This window comes from Plectropomus leopardus, chromosome 17 (assembly GCF_026936395.1).
Source record: "Plectropomus leopardus strain MGB_pleo_1.0 chromosome 17, ASM2693639v1, whole genome shotgun sequence".
NCBI lineage: Eukaryota > Metazoa > Chordata > Actinopteri > Perciformes > Serranidae > Plectropomus > Plectropomus leopardus.
In genome coordinates this window covers 23,653,315-23,675,118 of record NC_142192.1, presented here as the reverse complement: position 1 = coordinate 23,675,118, position 21,804 = coordinate 23,653,315, and the positions used below count along the sequence as shown (strand labels likewise).

Below are 21,804 nucleotides of genomic sequence, written 5' to 3'. Positions count from 1 at the left end.
TTTAGGAGCGGTCAAATTTTGACTTTTTCGCCATACTATACTATTGCCTTCATCGGCCATTTTTTGACATGCTAAATTGTCAGTTTTTGGCCTTTTTGGCCTTTATTCCTACTTTGTATGCTTTTACGCGTCTCTACGAGCTATTCTATGCTGTTTTCAGCCATTTTTAGGAGCGGTCAAATTTTGACTTTTTCGCTATACTATACTTATTGCCTTCATCGGCCATTTTGTTGACATGCTAAATTCTCAGTTTTTTGGCCTTTTTTGGCCTTTATTCCCACTTTGTATGCTATTACGCGTCTCTACAACCTATTCTATGCTGTTTTCAGCCATTTTTAGGACGTGTCAACTTTTGTCTTTTTCGCCATACTATTCTATTGTCTTCTTCTGCCTTTTTTTTGACATGCTAAATTCTCAGTTTTTTGGCCTTTTTGGCCTTTATTCCCACTTTGTATGTTATTACGCGTCTCTACAATCTATTCTATGCTGTTTTCAGCCATTTTTAGGAGCGGTCAAATTTTGACTTTTTCGCCATACTATACTATTGCCTTCATCGGCCATTTTTTGACATGCTAAATTGTCAGTTTTTGGCCTTTTTGGCCTTTATTCCTACTTTGTATGCTATTACGCGTCTCTACAACCTATTCTATGCTGTTTTCAGCCATTTTTAGGAAGCGGTCAAATTTTGACTTTTTCGCCATACTATACTATTGCCTTCATCGGCCATTTTTTGACATGCTAAATTCTCAGTTTTTTGGCCTTTTGGCCTTTATTCTCACTTTGTATGTTATTACGCGTCTCTACAACCTATTCTATGCTGTTTTCAGCCATTTTTAGGAGCGGTCAAATTTTGACTTTTTCGCCATACTATACTATTGCCTTCATCGGCCATTTTTTTGACATGCTAAATTGTCAGTTTTTTGGCCTTTTTTGGACTTTATTCCTACTTTGTATGCTATTATGCGTCTCTACAACGTATTCTATGCTGTTTTCAGCCATTTTTAGGAAGCGGTCAAATTTTGACTTTTTCGCCATACTATACTATTGCCTTCATCGGCCATTTTTTGACATGCTAAATTGTCAGTTTTTTGGCCTTTTGGCCTTTCTTTCCACTTTGTATGCTATTACGCGTTTCTACAAGCTATTCTATTCAGTTTTCAGCCATTTTTTGAAGCGGTCAAATTTTGACTTTTTAAGCCATACTATACTATTGCCTTCATCGGCCATTTTTGTGACATGCTAAATTATGAGGTTTTTTTGGCTTTTTTGGCCTTTATTCCCACTTTGTATGCTATTATGCGAGTCGACAACCTATTCTATGATGTTTTCAGCCATTTTTAGGAGTGGTCAAATTTTGACTTTTTCGCCATACTATACTATTGCCTTCATCGGCCATTTTTTTGACATGCTAAATTGTCAGTTTTTTGGCATTTTTTGGCCTTTATTCCCACTTTGTATGCTATTGCGCATCTTTACAAGCTATTCTATGCTGTTTTCAGCCATTTTTAGGAGCGGTCAAATTTTGACTTTTTCGCCATACTATACTATTGCCTTCATCGGCCATTTTTTTGACATGCTAAATTCTCAGTTTTTTGGCCTTTTTGGCCTTTATTCCCACTTTGTATGCTATTACGCGTTTCTACAACCTATTCTATGCTGTTTTCAGCCATTTTTAGGAGCGGTCAAATTTTGACTTTTTCGCCATACTATACTATTGCCTTCATCGGCCATTTTTTGACATGCTAAATTCTCAGTTTTTTGGCCTTTTTTGTCCTTTATTCCCACTTTGTATGCTATTACGCGTCTCTACAACCTATTCTATGCTGTTTTCAGCCATTTTTAGGAGCGGTCAAATTTTGACTTTTTCGCCATACTATACTATTGCCTTCATCGGCCATTTTTGTGACATGCTAAATTATGAGGTTTTTGGCCTTTTTTGGCCTTTATTCCTACTTTGTATGCTATTACGCGTCTCTACAACCTATTCTATGCTGTTTTCAGCCATTTTTAGGAGCGGTCAAATTTTGACTTTTTCGCCATACTATACTATTGCCTTCATCGGCCATTTTTGTGACTTGTTAAATTGTCAGTTTTTTGGCCTTTTTTGGCCTTTATTCCCACTTTGTATGCTATTACGCGTCTCTACAACCTATTCTATGGTGTTTTCAGACATTTTTAGGAGCGGTCAAATTTTGACTTTTTCGCCATACTATACTATTGCCTTCATCGGCCATTTTTTGACATGCTAAATTCTCAGTTTTTGGCCTTTTTGGCCTTTATTCCCACTTTGTATGGTATTACGCATCTTTACAAGCTATTCTATGCTGTTTTCAGCCATTTTAGGAGCGGTCAAATTTTGACTTTTTTCCATACTATACTATTGCCTTCATCTGCCATTTTTTGACATGCTAAATTCTCAGTTTTTGGCCTTTTTGGCCTTTATTCTTACTGTGTATGCTATTACGCGTTTCTACAACCTATTCTATGTCGTTTTCAGCCATTTTTAGGAGCGGTCAAATTTTGACTTTTTCGCCATACTATACTATTGCCTTCATCGGCCATTTTTTTGACATGCTAAATTGTCAGTTTTTTGGCCTTTTTTGGCCTTTATTCCTACTTTGTATGCTATTACGCGTCTCTACAAGCTATTCTATGCTGTTTTCAGCCATTTTTAGGAGCGGTCAAATTTTGACTTTTCGCCATACTATACTATTGCCTTCATCGGCCATTTTTTGACATGCTAAATTCTCAGTTTTTGGCCTTTTTGGCCTTTATTCCCACTTTGTATGCTATTACGCGTCTCTACAACCTATTCTATGCTGTTTTCAGCCATTTTTAGGAGCGGTCAAATTTTGACTTTTTCGCCATACTATACTATTGCCTTCATCTGCCATTTTTTGACATGCTAAATTCTCAGTTTTTGGCCTTTTTGGCCTTTATTCCCACTTTGTATGCTATTACGCGTCTCTACAATCTATTCTATGCTGTTTTCAGCCATTTTTAGGAGCGGTCAAATTTTGACTTTTTCGCCATACTATACTATTGCCTTCATCGGCCATTTTTTGACATGCTAAATTGTCAGTTTTTTGGCCTTTTTGGCCTTTATTCCTACTTTGTATGCTATTACAGCGTCTCTACAACCTATTCTATGCTGTTTTCAGCCATTTTTAGGAGCGGTCAAATTTTGACTTTTTCGCCATACTATACTATTGCCTTCATCGGCCATTTTTTTGACATGCTAAATTGTCAGTTTTTTGGCCTTTTTTGGCCTTTATTCCCACTTTGTATGCTATTACGCGTCTCTACAACCTATTCTATGTTATTTTCAGCCATTTTTAGGAAGCGGTCAAATTTTGACTTTTTCGCCATACTATACTATTGCCTTCATCGGCCATTTTTTGACATGCTAAATTGTCAGTTTTTGGCCTTTTGGCCTTTATTCCCACTTTGTATGCTATTACGCGTCTCTACAAGCTATTCTATGTCGTTTTCAGCCATTTTTAGGATCAGTCAAATTGTGACTTTTTCGCCATACTATACTATTGCCTTCATCAGCCATTTTTGTGACATGCTAAATAATGAGTTTTTTGGGCTTTTTTGGCCTTTATTCCCACGTTGTATGCTATTACGCGACTCTACAAGGTATTCTATGCTGTTTTCTGCCATTTTTAGGAGCGGTCAAATTTTGACTTTTTCGCCATACTATACTATTGCCTTCATCTGCCATTTTTTTTGACATGCTAAATTCTCAGTTTTTTGGCCTTTTTTGGCCTTTATTCCCACTTTGTATGCTATTACGCGTCTCTACAACCTATTCTATGTTGTTTTCAGCCATTTTTAGGAGCGGTCAAATTTTGACTTTTTCGCCATACTATACTATTGCCTTCATCGGCCATTTTTTTGACATGCTAAATTATCAGTTTTTTGGCCTTTTTTGGCCTTTATTCCCACTTTGTATGCTATTACGCGTCTCTACGAGCTATTCTATGCTGTTTTCAGCCATTTTTAGGAGCGGTCAAATTTTGACTTTTTCGCCATACTATACTATTGCCTTCATCTGCAATTTTTTGACATGCTAAATTCTCAGTTTTTGGCCTTTTTGGCCTTTATTCCCACTTTGTATGCTATTACGCGTCTCTACAATCTATTCTATGCTGTTTTCAGCCATTTTTAGGAGCGGTCAAATTTTGACTTTTTCGCCATACTATACTATTGCCTTCATCGGCCATTTTTTTGACATGCTAAATTGTCAGTTTTTTGGCCTTTTTTGGCCTTTATTCCTACTTTGTATGCTATTACGCGTCTCTACAACCTATTCTATGCTGTTTTCAGCCATTTTTAGGAGCGGTCAAATTTTGACTTTTTCGCCATACTATACTATTGCCTTCATCGGCCATTTTTTGACATGCTAAATTCTCAGTTTTTGGCCTTTTTGGCCTTTATTCCCACTTTGTATGCTATTACGCGTCTCTACAACCTATTCTATGCTGTTTTCAGCCATTTTTAGGAGCGGTCAAATTTTGACTTTTTCGCCATACTATACTATTGCCTTCATCGGCCATTTTTTGACATGCTAAATTATGAGTTTTTGGCCTTTTTGGCCTTTATTCCCACTTTGTATGCTATTACGCATCTTAACAAGCTATTCTATGTTGTTTTCAGCCATTTTTAGGAGCGGTCAAATTTTGACTTTTTTCCATACTATACTATTGCCTTCATCGGCCATTTTTTGACATGCTAAATTGTCAGTTTTTTGGCCTTTTTTGGCCTTTATTCCTACTTTGTATGCTATTACGCGTCTCTACAACCTATTCTATGCTGTTTTCAGCCATTTTTAGGAGCGGTCAAATTTTGACTTTTTCGCCATACTATACTATTGCCTTCATCGGCCATTTTTTTGACATGCTAAATTGTCAGTTTTTGGCCTTTTTTGGCCTTTATTCCCACTTTGTATGCTATTACGTCTCTACAACCTATTCTATGCTGTTTTCAGCCATTTTTAGGAGCGGTCAAATTTTGACTTTTTCGCCATACTATACTATTGCCTTCATCGGCCATTTTTGTGACATGCTAAATTATGAGGTTTTTGGCCTTTTTTGGCCTTTATTCCCTCTTTGTATGTTATTACGCATCTTTACAAGCTATTCTATGTTGTTTTCAGCCATTTTTAGGAGCGGTCAAATTTTGACATTTTCGCCATACTATACTATTGCCTTCATCGGCCACTTTTTTGACTTGTTAAATTCTCAGTTTTTTGCCTTTTTGGCCTTTATTCCCACTTTGTATGCTACTACGCGTCTTTACGAGCTATTCTATGCTGTTTTCAGCCATTTTTAGGAGCGGTCAAATTTTGACTTTTTCGCCATACTATACTATTGCCTTCATCGGCCATTTTTTTGACATGCTAAATTTCTTGGTTTTTTGGCCTTTTTTGCCTTTATTCCCACTTTGTATGCTATTACGCGTTTCTACAACCTATTCTATGCTGTTTTCAGCCATTTTTAGGAGCGGTCAAATTTTGACTTTTTCGCCATACTATACTATTGCCTTCATCGGCCATTTTTTTGACATGCTAAATTATGAGGTTTTTGGCCTTTTTTGGCCTTTATTCCCACTTTGTATGCTATTGCGCATCTTTACAAGCTATTCTATGCTGTTTTCAGCCATTTTTAGGAGCGGTCAAATTTTGACTTTTTCGCCATACTATACTATTGCCTTCATCGGCCATGTTTTTGACATGCTAAATTTTCCGTTTTTTGGCTTTTTTAGCCTTTATTCCCACTTTGTATGCTATTACGCGTCTCAACAACCTATTCTATTCTGTTTTCAGCCATTTTTAGGAGCGGTCAAATTTTGACTTTTTTCGCCATACTATACTATTGCCTTCATCGGCCATTTTTTGACATGCTAAATTATGAGTTTTTGGCCTTTTTTGGCTTTTATTCCTACTTTGTATGCTATTACGCGTCTTTACGAGCTATTCTATGCTGTTTTCAGCCATTTTTAGGAGCGGTCAAATTTTGACTTTTCGCCATACTATACTATTGCCTTCATCGGCCATTTTTTGACATGCTAAATTATGAGTTTTTGGCCTTTTTGGCCTTTATTCCCACTTTGTATGCTATTACGCGTCTCTACAACCTATTCTATGTTGTTTTCAGCCATTTTTAGGAGCGGTCAAATTTTGACTTTTTCGCCATACTATACTATTGCCTTCATCTGCCATTTTTTTGACATGCTAAATTCTCAGTTTTTTGGCCTTTTTTGGCCTTTATTCCCACTTTGTATGCTATTACGCGTCTCTACAACCTATTCTATGCTGTTTTCAGCCATTTTTAGGAGCGGTCAAATTTTGACTTTTTCGCCATACTATACTATTGCCTTCATCGGCCATTTTTTGACATGCTAAATTATGAGTTTTTTGGCCTTTTTGGCCTTTATTCCTACTTTGTATGCTATTACGCGTCTCTACAACCTATTCTATGCTGTTTTCAGCCATTTTAGGAGCGGTCAAATTTTGACTTTTTCGCCATACTATACTATTGCCTTCATCGGCCATTTTTTGACATGCTAAATTATGAGTTTTTGGCCTTTTTGGCCTTTATTCCCACTTTGTATGCTATTACGCGTCTCTACAACCTATTCTATGCTGTTTTCAGCCATTTTTAGGAGCGGTCAAATTTTGACTTTTTCGCCATACTATACTATTGCCTTCATCGGCCATTTTTTTGACATGCTAAATTATGAGTTTTTTTGGGCTTTTTTGGCCTTTATTCCCACTTTGTATGCTATTACGCGTCTCTACAACCTATTCTATGCTGTTTTCAGCCATTTTTAGGAGCGGTCAAATTTTGACTTTTTCGCCATACTATACTATTGCCTTCATCGGCCATTTTTTTGACATGCTAAATTCTCAGTTTTTTGGCCTTTTTTGGCCTTTATTCCCACTTTGTATGCTATACCGCAACTCTCCCAGCTATTCTAAGCTGTTTTCAGCCATTTTAGGAGCGGTCAAATTTTGACTTTTTCGCCATACTATACTATTGCCTTCATCTGCCATTTTTTGACATGCTAAATTCTCAGTTTTTTGGCCTTTTTGGCCTTTATTCCCACTTTGTATGCTATTACGCTCTCTACAACCTATTCTATGTTGTTTTCAGCCATTTTTAGGAGCGGTCAAATTTTGACTTTTTCGCCATACTATACTATTGCCTTCATCGGCCATTTTTTTGACATGCTAAATTATGAGGTTTTTGGGCTTTTTTGGCCTTTATTCCCACTTTGTATGCTATTACGCGTTTCTACAAGCTATTCTATTCAGTTTTCAGCCATTTTTTGAAGCGGTCAAATTTTGACTTTTTCGCCATACTATACTATTGCCTTCATCGGCCATTTTTTTGACATGCTAAATTATCGGGTTTTTGGCATTTTTTGGCCTTTATTCCCACTTTGTATGCTATTACGCGTCTCTACAACCTATTGTATGCTGTTTTCAGCCATTTTTAGGAGCGGTCAAATTTTGACTTTTTCGCCATACTATACTATTGCCTTCATCTGCCATTTTTTGACATGCTAAATTCTCAGTTTTTTGGCCTTTTTGGCCTTTATTCCCACTTTGTATGCTATTACGCTCTCTACAACCTATTCTATGTTGTTTTCAGCCATTTTAGGAGCGGTCAAATTTTGACTTTTTCGCCATACTATACTATTGCCTTCATCGGCCATTTTTGTGACATGTTAAATTATGAGTTTTTTTGCCTTTTTTGGCCTTTATTCCTACTTTGTATGCTATTACGCATCTCTACAACCTATTCTATGCTGTTTTCAGCCATTTTTAGGAGCGGTCAAATTTTGACTTTTTCGCCATACTATACTATTGCCTTCATCGGCCATTTTTTTGACATGCTAAATTATCAGTTTTTTGGCTTTTTTGGTCTTTATTCCCACTTTATATGCTATTACGCGTCTCTACAACCTATTCTATGTTGTTTTCAGCCATTTTTAGGAGCGGTCAAATTTTGACTTTTTCGCCATACTATACTATTGCCTTCATCGGCCATTTTTTTTGACATGCTAAATTCTCAGTTTTTTGGCCTTTTTTGGCCTTTATTCCCACTTTGTATGCTATTACGCATCTTTACAACCTATTCTATGTTGTTTTCAGCCATTTTTAGGAGCGGTCAAATTTTGACTTTTTCGCCATACTATACTATTGCCTTCATCGGCCATTTTTTGACATGCTAAATTATGGGTTTTTGGCCTTTTTGGCCTTTATTCCCACTTTGTATGCTATTACGCGTCTCTACAACCTATTCTATGCTGTTTTCAGCCATTTTTAGGAGCGGTCAAATTTTGACTTTTTCATCATACTATACTATTGCCTTCATCGGCCATTTTTTGACATGCTAAATTATAGTTTTTGGCCTTTTTGGCCTTTATTCCCACTTTGTATGCTATTACGCATCTCTACAACCTATTCTATGTTGTTTTCAGCCATTTTTAGGAGCGGTCAAATTTTGACTTTTTCGCCATACTATACTATTGCCTTCATCGGCCATTTTTTGACATGCTAAATTTCTTGGTTTTTGGCATTTTGGCCTTTATTCCCACTTTGTATGCTATTACGCGTCTCTACAACCTATTCTATGTTGTTTTCAGCCATTTTTAGGAGCGGTCAAATTTTGACTTTTTTAAGCCATACTATACTATTGCCTTCATCGGCCATTTTTTGACATGCTAAATTATGAGGTTTTTTGGCCTTTTTGGCCTTTATTCCTACTTTGTATGCTATTACGCGTCTTCTACAACCTATTCTATGCTGTTTTCAGCCATTTTAGGAGCGGTCAAATTTTGACTTTTTCGCCATACTATACTATTGCCTTCATCGGCCATTTTTTGACATGCTAAATTATGGGTTTTTGGCCTTTTTGGTCTTTATTCTCACTTTTTATGCTATTACGCATCTCTACAACCTATTCTATGCTGTTTTCAGCCATTTTTAGGAGCGGTCAAATTTTGACATTTTCACCATACTATACTATTGCCTTCATCTGCCATTTTTTTGACATGCTAAATTATCGGGTTTTTGGCATTTTTTGGCCTTTATTCCCACTTTGTATGCTATTACGCATCTCTACAAGCTATTCTATGTCGTTTTCAGCCATTTTTAGGAGCGGTCAAATTTTGACTTTTTCGCCATACTATAGTATTGCCTTCATCTGCCATTTTTTTGACATGCTAAATTTCTTGTTTTTTTGGCCTTTTTTGGCCTTTATTCCCACTTTGTATGTTATTACGCATCTCTACAACCTATTCTATGTCGTTTTCAGCCATTTTTAGGAGCGGTCAAATTTTGACTTTTTAAGCCATACTATAGTATTGCCTTCATCTGCCATTTTTTGACATGCTAAATTTCTTGGTTTTTGGCCTTTTTGGCCTTTATTCCCACTTTGTATGTTATTACGCTTTTCTACAACCTATTCTATGTTGTTTTCAGCCATTTTTAGGAGCGGTCAAATTTTGACTTTTTCGCCATACTATACTATTGCCTTCATCGTCCATTTTTTTGACATGCTAAATTATGAGTTTTTTGGGCTTTTTTGGCCTTTATTCCGACTTTGTATGTTATTACGCGTTTCTACAACCTATTCTATGTCGTTTTCAGCCATTTTTAGGAGCGGTCAAATTTTGACTTTTTCGCCATACTATACTATTGCCTTCATCGGCCATTTTTTTGACATGCTAAATTATCGGGTTTTTGGCATTTTTTGGCCTTTATTCCCACTTTGTATGCTATTACGCGTCTCTACAACCTATTCTATGCTGTTTTCAGCCATTTTTAGGAGCGGTCAAATTTTGACTTTTTCGCCATACTATACTATTGCCTTCATCGGCCATTTTTTTGACATGCTAAATTATGGGTTTTTTGGCATTTTTTGGCCTTTATTCCCACTTTGTATGCTATTACGCGTCTCTACAACCTATTCTATGCTGTTTTCAGCCATTTTTAGGAGCGGTCAAATTTTGACTTTTTCGCCATACTATACTATTGCCTTCATTGTCCACTTTTTTGACATGCTAAATTATGAGGTTTTTGGCCTTTTTTGGCCTTTATTCCCACTTTGTATGTTATTACGCATCTCTACAACCTATTCTATGTCGTTTTCAGCCATTTTTAGGAGCGGTCAAATTTTGACTTTTTCGCCATACTATACTATTGCCTTCATCTGCCATTTTTTTGACATGCTAAATTATCGGGTTTTTGGCATTTTTTGGCCTTTATTCCCACTTTGTATGCTATTACGCATCTCTACAAGCTATTCTATGTTGTTTTCAGCCATTTTTAGGAGCGGTCAAATTTTGACTTTTTCGCCATACTATACTATTGCCTTCATCTGCCATTTTTTTGACATGCTAAATTTCTTGGTTTTTTGGCCTTTTTTGGCCTTTATTCCCACTTTGTATGTTATTACGCTTTTCTACAACCTATTCTATGTTGTTTTCAGCCATTTTTAGGAGCGGTCAAATTTGGACTTTTTCGCCATACTATACTATTGCCTTCATCGTCCATTTTTTTGACATGCTAAATTATGAGTTTTTTTGGGCTTTTTTGGCCTTTCATTCTCACTTTTTATGCTATTACGCATCTCTACAACCTATTCTATGTCGTTTTCAGCCATTTTTAGGAGCGGTCAAATTTTGACTTTTTCGCCATACTATACTATTGCCTTCATCGGCCATTTTTTTGACATGCTAAATTATCGGGTTTTTGGCATTTTTTGGCCTTTATTTCCACTTTGTATGTTATTACGCTCTCTACAACCTATTCTATGTCGTTTTCAGCCATTTTTAGGAGCGGTCAAATTTTGACTTTTTCGCCATACTATACTATTGCCTTCATCGGCCATTTTTTTGACATGCTAAATTATGGGGTTTTTGGCATTTTTTGGCCTTTATTCCCACTTTGTATGCTATTACGCGTCTCTACAACCTATTCTATGCTGTTTTCAGCCATTTTTAGGAGCGGTCAAATTTTGACTTTTTCGCCATACTATACTATTGCCTTCATCGGCCATTTTTTTGACATGCTAAATTATGAGGTTTTTGGCCTTTTTTGGCCTTTATTCCTACTTTGTATGCTATTACGCGTCTTTACGAGCTATTCTATGCTGTTTTCAGCCATTTTTAGGAGCGGTCAAATTTTGACTTTTTCGCCATACTATACTATTGCCTTCATCGGCCATTTTTTTGACATGCTAAATTATGGGGTTTTTCGCCTTTTTTGGCCTTTCATTCTCACTTTTTATGCTATTACGCATCTCTACAACCTATTCTATGCTGTTTTCAGCCATTTTTAGGAGCGGTCAAATTTTGACATTTTCGCCATACTATACTATTGCCTTCATCTGCCATTTTTTTGACATGCTAAATTATCGGGTTTTTGGCATTTTTTGGCCTTTATTCCCACTTTGTATGCTATTACGCATCTCTACAACCTATTCTATGCTGTTTTCAGCCATTTTTAGGAGCGGTCAAATTTTGACTTTTTCGCCATACTATACTATTGCCTTCATCTGCCATTTTTTTGACATGCTAAATTATGAGTTTTTTGGGCTTTTTTGGCCTTTATTCCCACTTTGTATGCTATTACGCATCTCTACAAGCTATTCTATGTTGTTTTCAGCCATTTTTAGGAGCGGTCAAATTTTGACTTTTTCGCCATACTATACTATTGCCTTCATCGGCCATTTTTTTGACATGCTAAATTATGTGGTTTTTGGCCTTTTTGGCCTTTCATTCCCACTTTGTATGCTATTACGCATCTCTACAAGCTATTCTATGTTGTTTTCAGCCATTTTTAGGAGCGGTCAAATTTTGACTTTTTCGCCATACTATACTATTGCCTTCATCTGCCATTTTTTTGACATGCTAAATTTCTTGGTTTTTTGGCCTTTTTTGGCCTTTATTCCCACTTTGTATGTTATTACGCTTTTCTACAACCTATTCTATGTTGTTTTCAGCCATTTTTAGGAGCGGTCAAATTTTGACTTTTTCGCCATACTATACTATTGCCTTCATCGTCCATTTTTTTGACATGCTAAATTATGAGCTTTTTGGGCTTTTTTGGCCTTTATTCTCACTTTTTATGCTATTACACATCTCTACAACCTATTCTATGTCGTTTTCAGCCATTTTTAGGAGCGGTCAAATTTTGACTTTTTCGCCATACTATACTATTGCCTTCATCGGCCATTTTTTTGACATGCTAAATTATGAGGTTTTTGGCCTTTTTTGGCCTTTATTCCTACTTTGTATGCTATTACGCGTCTTTACGAGCTATTCTATGCTGTTTTCAGCCATTTTAGGAAGCGGTCAAATTTTGACTTTTTTCCATACTATACTATTGCCTTTTTCGTCCATTTTTTTGACATGCTAAATTATGGGGTTTTTGGCATTTTTTGGCCTTTATTCCCACTTTGTATGCTATTACGCATCTCTACAAGCTATTCTATGTTGTTTTCAGCCATTTTTAGGAGCGGTCAAATTTTGACTTTTTCGCCATACTATACTATTGTCTTCATCTGCCATTTTTTTGACATGCTAAATTTCTTGTTTTTTTGGCCTTGTTTGGCCTTTATTCCCACTTTGTATGTTATTACGCTTTTCTACAACCTATTCTATGTTGTTTTCAGCCATTTTTAGGAGCGGTCAAATTTTGACTTTTTCGCCATACTATACTATTGCCTTTTTCGTCCATTTTTTTGACATGCTAAATTATGGGGTTTTTCGCCTTTTTTGGCCTTTCATTCTCACTTTTTATGCTATTACGCATCTCTACAACCTATTCTATGTCGTTTTCAGCCATTTTTAGGAGCGGTCAAATTTAGACTTTTTCGACATACTATACTATTGCCTTCATCTGCAATTTTTTGACATGCTAAATTTCTTGGTTTTTGGCCTTTTTGGCCTTTATTCCCACTTTGTATGTTATTACGCTGCTTCTACAACCTATTCTATGTCGTTTTCAGCCATTTTTAGGAGCGGTCAAATTTTGACTTTTTCGCCATACTATACTATTGCCTTCATCTGCCATTTTTTTGACATTCTAAATTATGGGGTTTTTGGCATTTTTTGGCCTTTATTCCCACTTTGTATGCTATTACGCGTCTCTACAACCTATTGTATGCTGTTTTCAGCCATTTTTAGGAGCGGTCAAATTTTGACTTTTTCGCCATACTATACTATTGCCTTCATCGGCCATTTTTGTGACATGCTGAATTATGAGTTTTTTTGGGCTTTTTTGGCCTTTATTCCTACTTTGTATGCTACTACGCGTCTTTACGAGCTATTCTATGCTGTTTTCAGCCATTTTTAGGAGCGGTCAAATTTTGACTTTTTCGCCATACTATACTATTGCCTTTTTCGTCCATTTTTTTGACATGCTAAATTATGGGGTTTTTCGCCTTTTTTGGCCTTTCATTCTCACTTTTTATGCTATTACGCATCTCTACAACCTATTCTATGTCGTTTTCAGCCATTTTTAGGAGCGGTCAAATTTTGACATTTTCGCCATACTATACTATTGCCTTCATCTGCCATTTTTTTGACATGCTAAATTTCTTGTTTTTTTGGCCTTTTTTGGCCTTTATTCCCACTTTGTATGTTATTACGCATTTCTACAAGCTATTCTATGTCGTTTTCAGCCATTTTTAGGAGCGTTCAAATTTTGACTTTTTCGCCATACTATAGTATTGCCTTCATCTGCCATTTTTTTGACATGCTAAATTTCTTGGTTTTTTGGCCTTTTTTGGCCTTTATTCCCACTTTGTATGCTATTACGCGTCTCTACAACCTATTCTATGTTGTTTTCAGCCATTTTTAGGAGCGGTCAAATTTTGACTTTTTCGCCATACTATACTATTGCCTTCATCGGCCATTTTTTTGACATGCTAAATTATTAGGTTTTTGGCCTTTTCTAGTCTTTACTCCTACTTTGTATGCTATTACGCGTTTCTACAACCTATTTTATGTCATTTTCAGCCATTTTTAGGAGCGGTCAAATTTTGACTTTTTCGCCATACTATACTATTGCCTTCATCGTCCATTTTTGTGACATGCTAAATTTCTTGGTTTTTTGGCATTTTTTGGCCTTTATTCCCACTTTGTATGCTATTACGCGTCTCTACAACCTATTCTATGTTGTTTTCAGCCATTTTTAGGAGCGGTCAAATTTTGACTTTTTCGCCATACTATAGTATTGCCTTCATCTGCCATTTTTTTGACATGCTAAATTCTCAGTTTTTTCGCCTTTTTTGGCCTTTCATTCTCACTTTTTATGCTATTACGCATCTCTACAACCTATTCTATGTCGTTTTCAGCCATTATTAGGAGCGGTCAAATTTTAACTTTTTCGCCATACTATACTATTGCCTTCATCGTCCATTTTTGTGACATGCTAAATTATGAGGTTTTTGGCCTTTTTTGGCCTTTATTCCCACTTTGTATGCTATTACGCATCTCTACAACCTATTCTATGTTGTTTTCAGCCATTTTTAGGAGCGGTCAAATTTTGACTTTTTCGCCATACTATAGTATTGCCTTCATCTGCCATTTTTTTTGACATGCTAAATTTCTTGTTTTTTTGGCCTTTTTTGGCCTTTATTCCCACTTTGTATGCTATTACGCGTCTCTACGAGCTATTCTATGCTGTTTTCAGCCATTTTTAGGAAGCGGTCAAATTTTGACTTTTTCGCCATACTATACTATTGCCTTCATCTGCAATTTTTTTGACATGCTAAATTTCTTGGTTTTTTGGCCTTGTTTGGCCTTTATTCCCACTTTGTATGTTATTACGCGTTTCTACAACCTATTCTATGTCGTTTTCAGCCATTTTTAGGAGCGGTCAAATTTTGACTTTTTCGCCATACTATACTATTGCCTTCATCGGCCATTTTTTTGACATGCTAAATTATGAGGTTTTTGGCCTTTTTTGGCCTTTATTCCTACTTTGTATGCTATTACGCGTCTTTACGAGCTATTCTATGCTGTTTTCAGCCATTTTTAGGAGCGGTCAAATTTTGACTTTTTCGCCATACTATACTATTGCCTTTTTCGTCCATTTTTTTGACATGCTAAATTATGGGGTTTTTGGCATTTTTTGGCCTTTATTCCCACTTTGTATGCTATTCCCACTTTGTATGCTATTACGCATCTCTACAAGCTATTCTATGTTGTTTTCAGCCATTTTTAGGAGCGGTCAAATTTTGACTTTTTCGCCATACTATACTATTGCCTTCATCTGCCATTTTTTTGACATGCTAAATTTCTTGTTTTTTTGGCCTTTTTTGGCCTTTATTCCCACTTTGTATGTTATTACGCTTTTCTACAACCTATTCTATGTTGTTTTCAGCCATTTTTAGGAGCGGTCAAATTTTGACTTTTTCGCCATACTATACTATTGTCTTTTTCGTCCATTTTTTTGACATGCTAAATTATGGGGTTTTTCGCCTTTTTTGGCCTTTCATTCTCACTTTTTATGCTATTACGCATCTCTACAACCTATTCTATGTCGTTTTCAGCCATTTTTAGGAGCGGTCAAATTTAGACTTTTTCGCCATACTATACTATTGCCTTCATCTGCAATTTTTTTGACATGCTAAATTTCTTGGTTTTTTGGCCTTTTTTGGCCTTTATTCCCACTTTGTATGTTATTACGCGTTTCTACAACCTATTCTATGTCGTTTTCAGCCATTTTTAGGAGCGGTCAAATTTTGACTTTTTCGCCATACTATACTATTGCCTTCATCTGCCATTTTTTTGACATTCTAAATTATGGGGTTTTTGGCATTTTTTGGCCTTTATTCCCACTTTGTATGCTATTACGCGTCTCTACAACCTATTGTATGCTGTTTTCAGCCATTTTTAGGAGCGGTCAAATTTTGACTTTTTCGCCATACTATACTATTGCCTTCATCGGCCATTTTTGTGACATGCTGAATTATGAGTTTTTTTGGGCTTTTTTGGCCTTTATTCCTACTTTGTATGCTACTACGCGTCTTTACGAGCTATTCTATGCTGTTTTCAGCCATTTTTAGGAGCGGTCAAATTTTGACTTTTTCGCCATACTATACTATTGCCTTTTTCGTCCATTTTTTTGACATGCTAAATTATGGGGTTTTTCGCCTTTTTTGGCCTTTCATTCTCACTTTTTATGCTATTACGCATCTCTACAACCTATTCTATGTCGTTTTCAGCCATTTTTAGGAGCGGTCAAATTTTGACATTTTCGCCATACTATACTATTGCCTTCATCTGCCATTTTTTTGACATGCTAAATTTCTTGTTTTTTTGGCCTTTTTTGGCCTTTATTCCCACTTTGTATGTTATTACGCATTTCTACAAGCTATTCTATGTCGTTTTCAGCCATTTTTAGGAGCGTTCAAATTTTGACTTTTTTGCCATACTATAGTATTGCCTTCATCTGCCATTTTGTGACATGCTAAATTTCTTGGTTTTTTGGCATTTTTTGGCCTTTATTCCCACTTTGTATGCTATTACGCGTCTCTACAACCTATTCTATGTTGTTTTCAGCCATTTTTAGGAGCGGTCAAATTTTGACTTTTTTCATATACTATACTATTGCCTTCATCGGCCATTTTTTTGACATGCTAAATTATTAGGTTTTTGGCCTTTTCTAGTCTTTACTCCTACTTTGTATGCTATTACGCGTTTCTACAACCTATTTTATGTCATTTTCAGCCATTTTTAGGAGCGGTCAAATTTTGACTTTTTCGCCATACTATACTATTGCCTTCATCGTCCATTTTTGTGACATGCTAAATTTCTTGGTTTTTTGGCATTTTTTGGCCTTTATTCCCACTTTGTATGCTATTACGCGTCTCTACAACCTATTCTATGTTGTTTTCAGCCATTTTTAGGAGCGGTCAAATTTTGACTTTTTCGCCATACTATACTATTGCCTTCATCTGCAATTTTTTTGACATGCTAAATTTCTTGGTTTTTTGGCCTTTTTTGGCCTTTCATTCTCACTTTTTATGCTATTACGCATCTCTACAACCTATTCTATGTCGTTTTCAGCCATTATTAGGAGCGGTCAAATTTTAACTTTTTCGCCATACTATACTATTGCCTTCATTGTCCATTTTGTGACATGCTAAATTATGAGGTTTTTGGCCTTTTTTGGCCTTTATTCCCACTTTGTATGCTATTACGCATCTCTACAACCTATTCTATGTTGTTTTCAGCCATTTTTAGGAGCGGTCAAATTTTGACTTTTTCGCCATACTATAGTATTGCCTTCATCTGCCATTTTTTTGACATGCTAAATTTCTTGTTTTTTTGGCCTTTTTTGGCCTTTATTCCCACTTTGTATGCTATTACGCGTCTCTACGAGCTATTCTATGCTGTTTTCAGCCATTTTTAGGAGCGGTCAAATTTTGACTTTTTCGCCATACTATACTATTGCCTTCATCGGCCATTTTTGTGACATGCTAAATTATGACGTTTTTGGCCTTTTTTGGTCTTTATTCCCACTTTGTATGCTATTACGCGTCTCTATAACCTATTCTATGGTGTTTTCAGCCATTTTTAGGAGCGGTCAAATTTTGATACTTTTGCCATACTATACTATTGCCTTTTTCGTCCATTTTTTTGACATGCTAAATTATGAGGTTTTTGGCCTTTTTTGGCCTTTATTCCCACTTTGTATGCTATTACGCGTCTCTAATACTTATTCTATGTTGTTTTCAGCCATTTTTAGGAGCGGTCAAATTTTGACTTTTTTGCCATACTATACTATTGACTTCATGGTCCATTTTTTTGACATGCTAAATTATGAGGTTTTTGGCCTTTTTTGGCCTTTATTCCTACTTTGTATGCTATTACGCGTCTCTAATACCTATTCTATAGTGTTTTCAGCCATTTTTAGGAGCGGTCAAATTTGGACGTTTTCGCCATACTATACTATTGCCTTCATTGTCCATTTTTGTGACATGCTAAATTATGAGGTTTTTGGCCTTTTTTGGCCTTTATTCCCACTTTGTATGCTATTACGCGTCTCTAATACCTATTCTATAGTGTTTTCAGCCATTTTTAGGAGCGGTCAAATTTTGATACTTTTGCCATACTATACTATTGCCTTTTTCGTCCATTTTTTTTGACACGCTAAATTATGAGGTTTTTAGGCTTTTTTGTTCTTTATTCCCACTTTGTATACTATGACGCGTTTCTAAAAGCTATTTTATGTTTTTTTCAGCCATTTTTAGGAGTAGCCAAAATTGGACTTTTTTTGCCGTACTATGTTATTACCTTCTTGGCCATTTTTTTGACTGGGGTTTTGGGCCTTGCATGGGGTGTCACTGCTATGGTACTTTAAGTCATTTTTTTTTAACATGCTATATTATGGAGTTTTTAACCATTTTTTTACATCCTATGCTATGGTGTGTCTCTGCACGTTGTTTTATGTGGGTTTCAGTTGTCATATTTTGATATTTTTTAACAAACTATGCTTTGTCGTTTTTCATTGAATTTTTTTGACATGCTATATTACAATGTAATTTCAAAAATGGCTGAAACCCACATAGTATTGCATGTTTACACACATTATAGTCAAAAAAATATCCCCAAACATCATACTATAGTATGCTGAAAAAAAACATAATTTTTACAAACATATTTTTGCTTACGTTCGTTCGTTGTTTGACCAGTGTTCTTCCTTCGTCATGCAGGCAGATAGTTGGATCTACAACAGCCCTCTGTGGAAGTCCACTTGACAGCAGAAGAGCACTCTCTTCTGACGGACAGTAACAGAGACACTTCCTCTCCACACTGAGGTCAAGGGTCAGGATGTCAAGCGGAGGGATCCGAGTCCTCAAGGGACCTTCAGACCAGACCCATGGACTCACAGAGCGACACTACGGAGACACAAAGAGGAAATAAGCAAGGTGCCAAAGCGATCTCAGCTTTCATAACCAAGATGGTGTCTGGAGCTCTTGGGACAAAAGTACATTTTTGTATACAGTTAGTAGTATTACTATTCAAAGTAGAGTAACTCTATTTTTCACTTTACCAAGGCCTTTTTTGCACACGCACAGTTATGAAGTTTGCCACTGGTGTTTTACTTTGTTTTTAATAATCAATATGTTTTATCAGACATTGTCAATGTTTGGTTCCAAGCTTTTAGTTCGTAATGCAGCGTTAGAATGAATCGATACCAGTTCCTTGTAACACATAATACTGTAGCTGTAAATCAGTTGTTTATATAATGCACTTTTACCATAGAAATAAATGGAATATTTTATATTTATGGATTTTACCAATCAGGGTGGTCTATAAGAGCTTAATGGGAAATAACACCTGAACAGATTTGAAATAAGATATAAATCAAGAGTTAACCAACATTAGATTATATGTTATTATGTATTATTATTCAGTACATTACAGTGAGCTACTAGAAAGTGAAGGTCCTGATTGTTTTGTCTGCACTATGAATGTATCTGGGCACATTTTAAGAGTATGCTACGTTTCCATCTTGTTCTGTTACACATGCTTTTTGTGTTTTACCTTTTAATTTTCACGTCGCTCCTTTTTGATAAGACGCTTTCCATTACTACCTCTCTCATTCAGCTACTCCAGCCATTAGCCACTTCTCCTTCCTAAAAAAAAAAAAAAAAAAAAGACAAAACAATGTTTTTATCATGGCAACATGCTCTTGGGTCCTCTGATCTTTTCTGTATCTGTGCCCCTAAGATGGTACTTGTGTAATTACGCAGCCCGAGCCTCCTGAAGTTAATACTTCTCCTCAGGTCGCGCGTGGTGATGAATATGGATGAGGAGGCTCGCAGAAACACACAATCATGTTTTCACATCTGGGGTTCGCTGGAAGGTTGCCTCTGTGAAGATGAGAGGATAATCTCGAGGAATAGCAATCACTGGGAGCTGGCAGCCTGTCGGATAAAAAAGAAAATGGACTGGGTTGTTGTGGTACTCACATTTTCATCATCGAGAAACTGTGTGATCAATTTTCAAACATACTGGCTTTTCTAAACAAGTTAAAGCAGAAATTAGCAGAAATTAACAGTGTATCCTCTCCACGTTCTTAACTGAAAATGTATTTTTATGGCCTTATATATTTTTTCACATAAATGTCTCACTGCTTGCTCGTTCCATCGATGCGTTAACAGATAGTGTTTTAAAGCAGGTGAAGTTACCAGATGCCTATCTGTAGTTTATGTCATGAAAGCACATAAACATCCACAGGACAGTATAGAGAACAAACCTGCAAACATTTAGAAATAGTATTTAATGACACTCACCTTACATGAAATATTTTTCGGTCAAGATTCAAACGTTCCAGACTCATTCAAGTAGAGCGATTGTGAATGAAGGAGGGATTGTCTATTAATAAAAAACCTCATACCTTTTTTAAATTAAACATGTCTTCTCGTGATGTCCTGAATGTACATCCTTTTTAATGTCCTGCATCCACGTTATCGATACTGAAGTGTAAACTGCTACTCCTCATTCACTCCACAGGTAGAGGACCTATGCAACATCTCTTTTGTCATCACATCAGTTAAAGCAGGAAATGTTTGAGATCACTTTGTTCTAATAAATGTTGCCATGGCAACTGTGGACTCACCTACTTTGTTTAGCTTTGCTCGTGGCTACAGGACACAAAATCTAAGCTGGAACATTAAAGTTAGTATAAATATTCACAGTATGCAGAGGATGAAATATATTATCTTCACTGGTTTCTAACTTCTAGCTACAGGCAGGTAACCATCTTCAAAGACATCAACGCTCACAAGGACATCATTAAAAACTAAAAACCAAATACCTTTAAACCTCAGATGAAGAATAATGCTAACAAAGCAAATGTGGCATTTAAATTTTAAAAAAAAAGATAAAAAAAAGATAAGTATGTGGTTAAAATAAATAATTTGTAGTATAGTAGGTTGTGAAAAATGTCACCAAAAAGTCAGAGTAAAGCAAGATGTCAAAAAGGTCATTAAAAAAAAAAATCAAAGTACAACACGTTGTGAAATGTTATTAAAAAAAAGTCAGTGATATGTCTTTCAGAATTGCATATGAAATGTCATAGTACAGTATTTCACCCGAAAAAGAATACAAAATATAACATAGTATGCCATCCAGCTGGCATCAAAAAAGTCATGGTATACTGTAGTATGTTGTCCGAAATGGCATAAAATAAAAGTCACAGTATGGTATGTCTTCAGAAACTGCATAAAAACAAAGTATACTCTGTCGTATGGAATAGCATTAAAATCATAGTATCGTATGTTGTTAAAAAATTGAAATGGGTTAAAAAATTCACAGTATCATATTTTGTCTAGAATGGCATATGTAGTTTCTCATCTGCAATGGCATTAAAGAAAATTCATACTGTAGTATGTTGTCCAAAATGGGATTACAAAGACATACTAGAGTATATTGTTACAGATAGCACAAAAAGTCATACTGTGACTTTTAAAGCAGCATGAAAGAAGTCCTAGTATAGTATAGTTGTCTGAAAAAGCATCAAAAAGTCATAGTAAATTATGTTGTCAAAAGTGTCATAAAAAAGTCATAGTATTGTATGTTGTCCTAGTATAAGTTAAAGTATTTTGTCAGAAATGTCACTAAAAAAGTCATAGTAAATGTAATCAAAAATGTCGTGAAAAAAATAGCATAGCAGGTGTTCACAAATGTGACAAAAAAATTATGGTTTAATTTGTTGTGTATACAAGTATATATATGTATTTTTTCCAGTACAGTATGTTGTCA

At 35.9% G+C, this 21,804-nt stretch overlaps 1 protein-coding gene across 2 annotated transcripts in view; it reads left to right on the top strand.

Annotated features, from left to right (window-relative positions):
- osbpl10a (oxysterol binding protein-like 10a) overlaps positions 1–20,647 on the top strand; it is a 124,942-nt gene extending 104,295 nt beyond the window's left edge. For both annotated transcript variants that reach the window (XM_088090543.1, XM_042506451.2), the window contains exon 13: positions 18,747–20,647. In XM_088090543.1, coding sequence (XP_087946669.1) covers positions 18,747–18,791 — 45 coding nt within the window. In that variant the 3' untranslated portion in view covers positions 18,792–20,647. The remainder of the gene's footprint in view (positions 1–18,746) is intronic.
- The last annotated feature ends 1,157 nt before the right edge of the window (positions 20,648–21,804 follow it).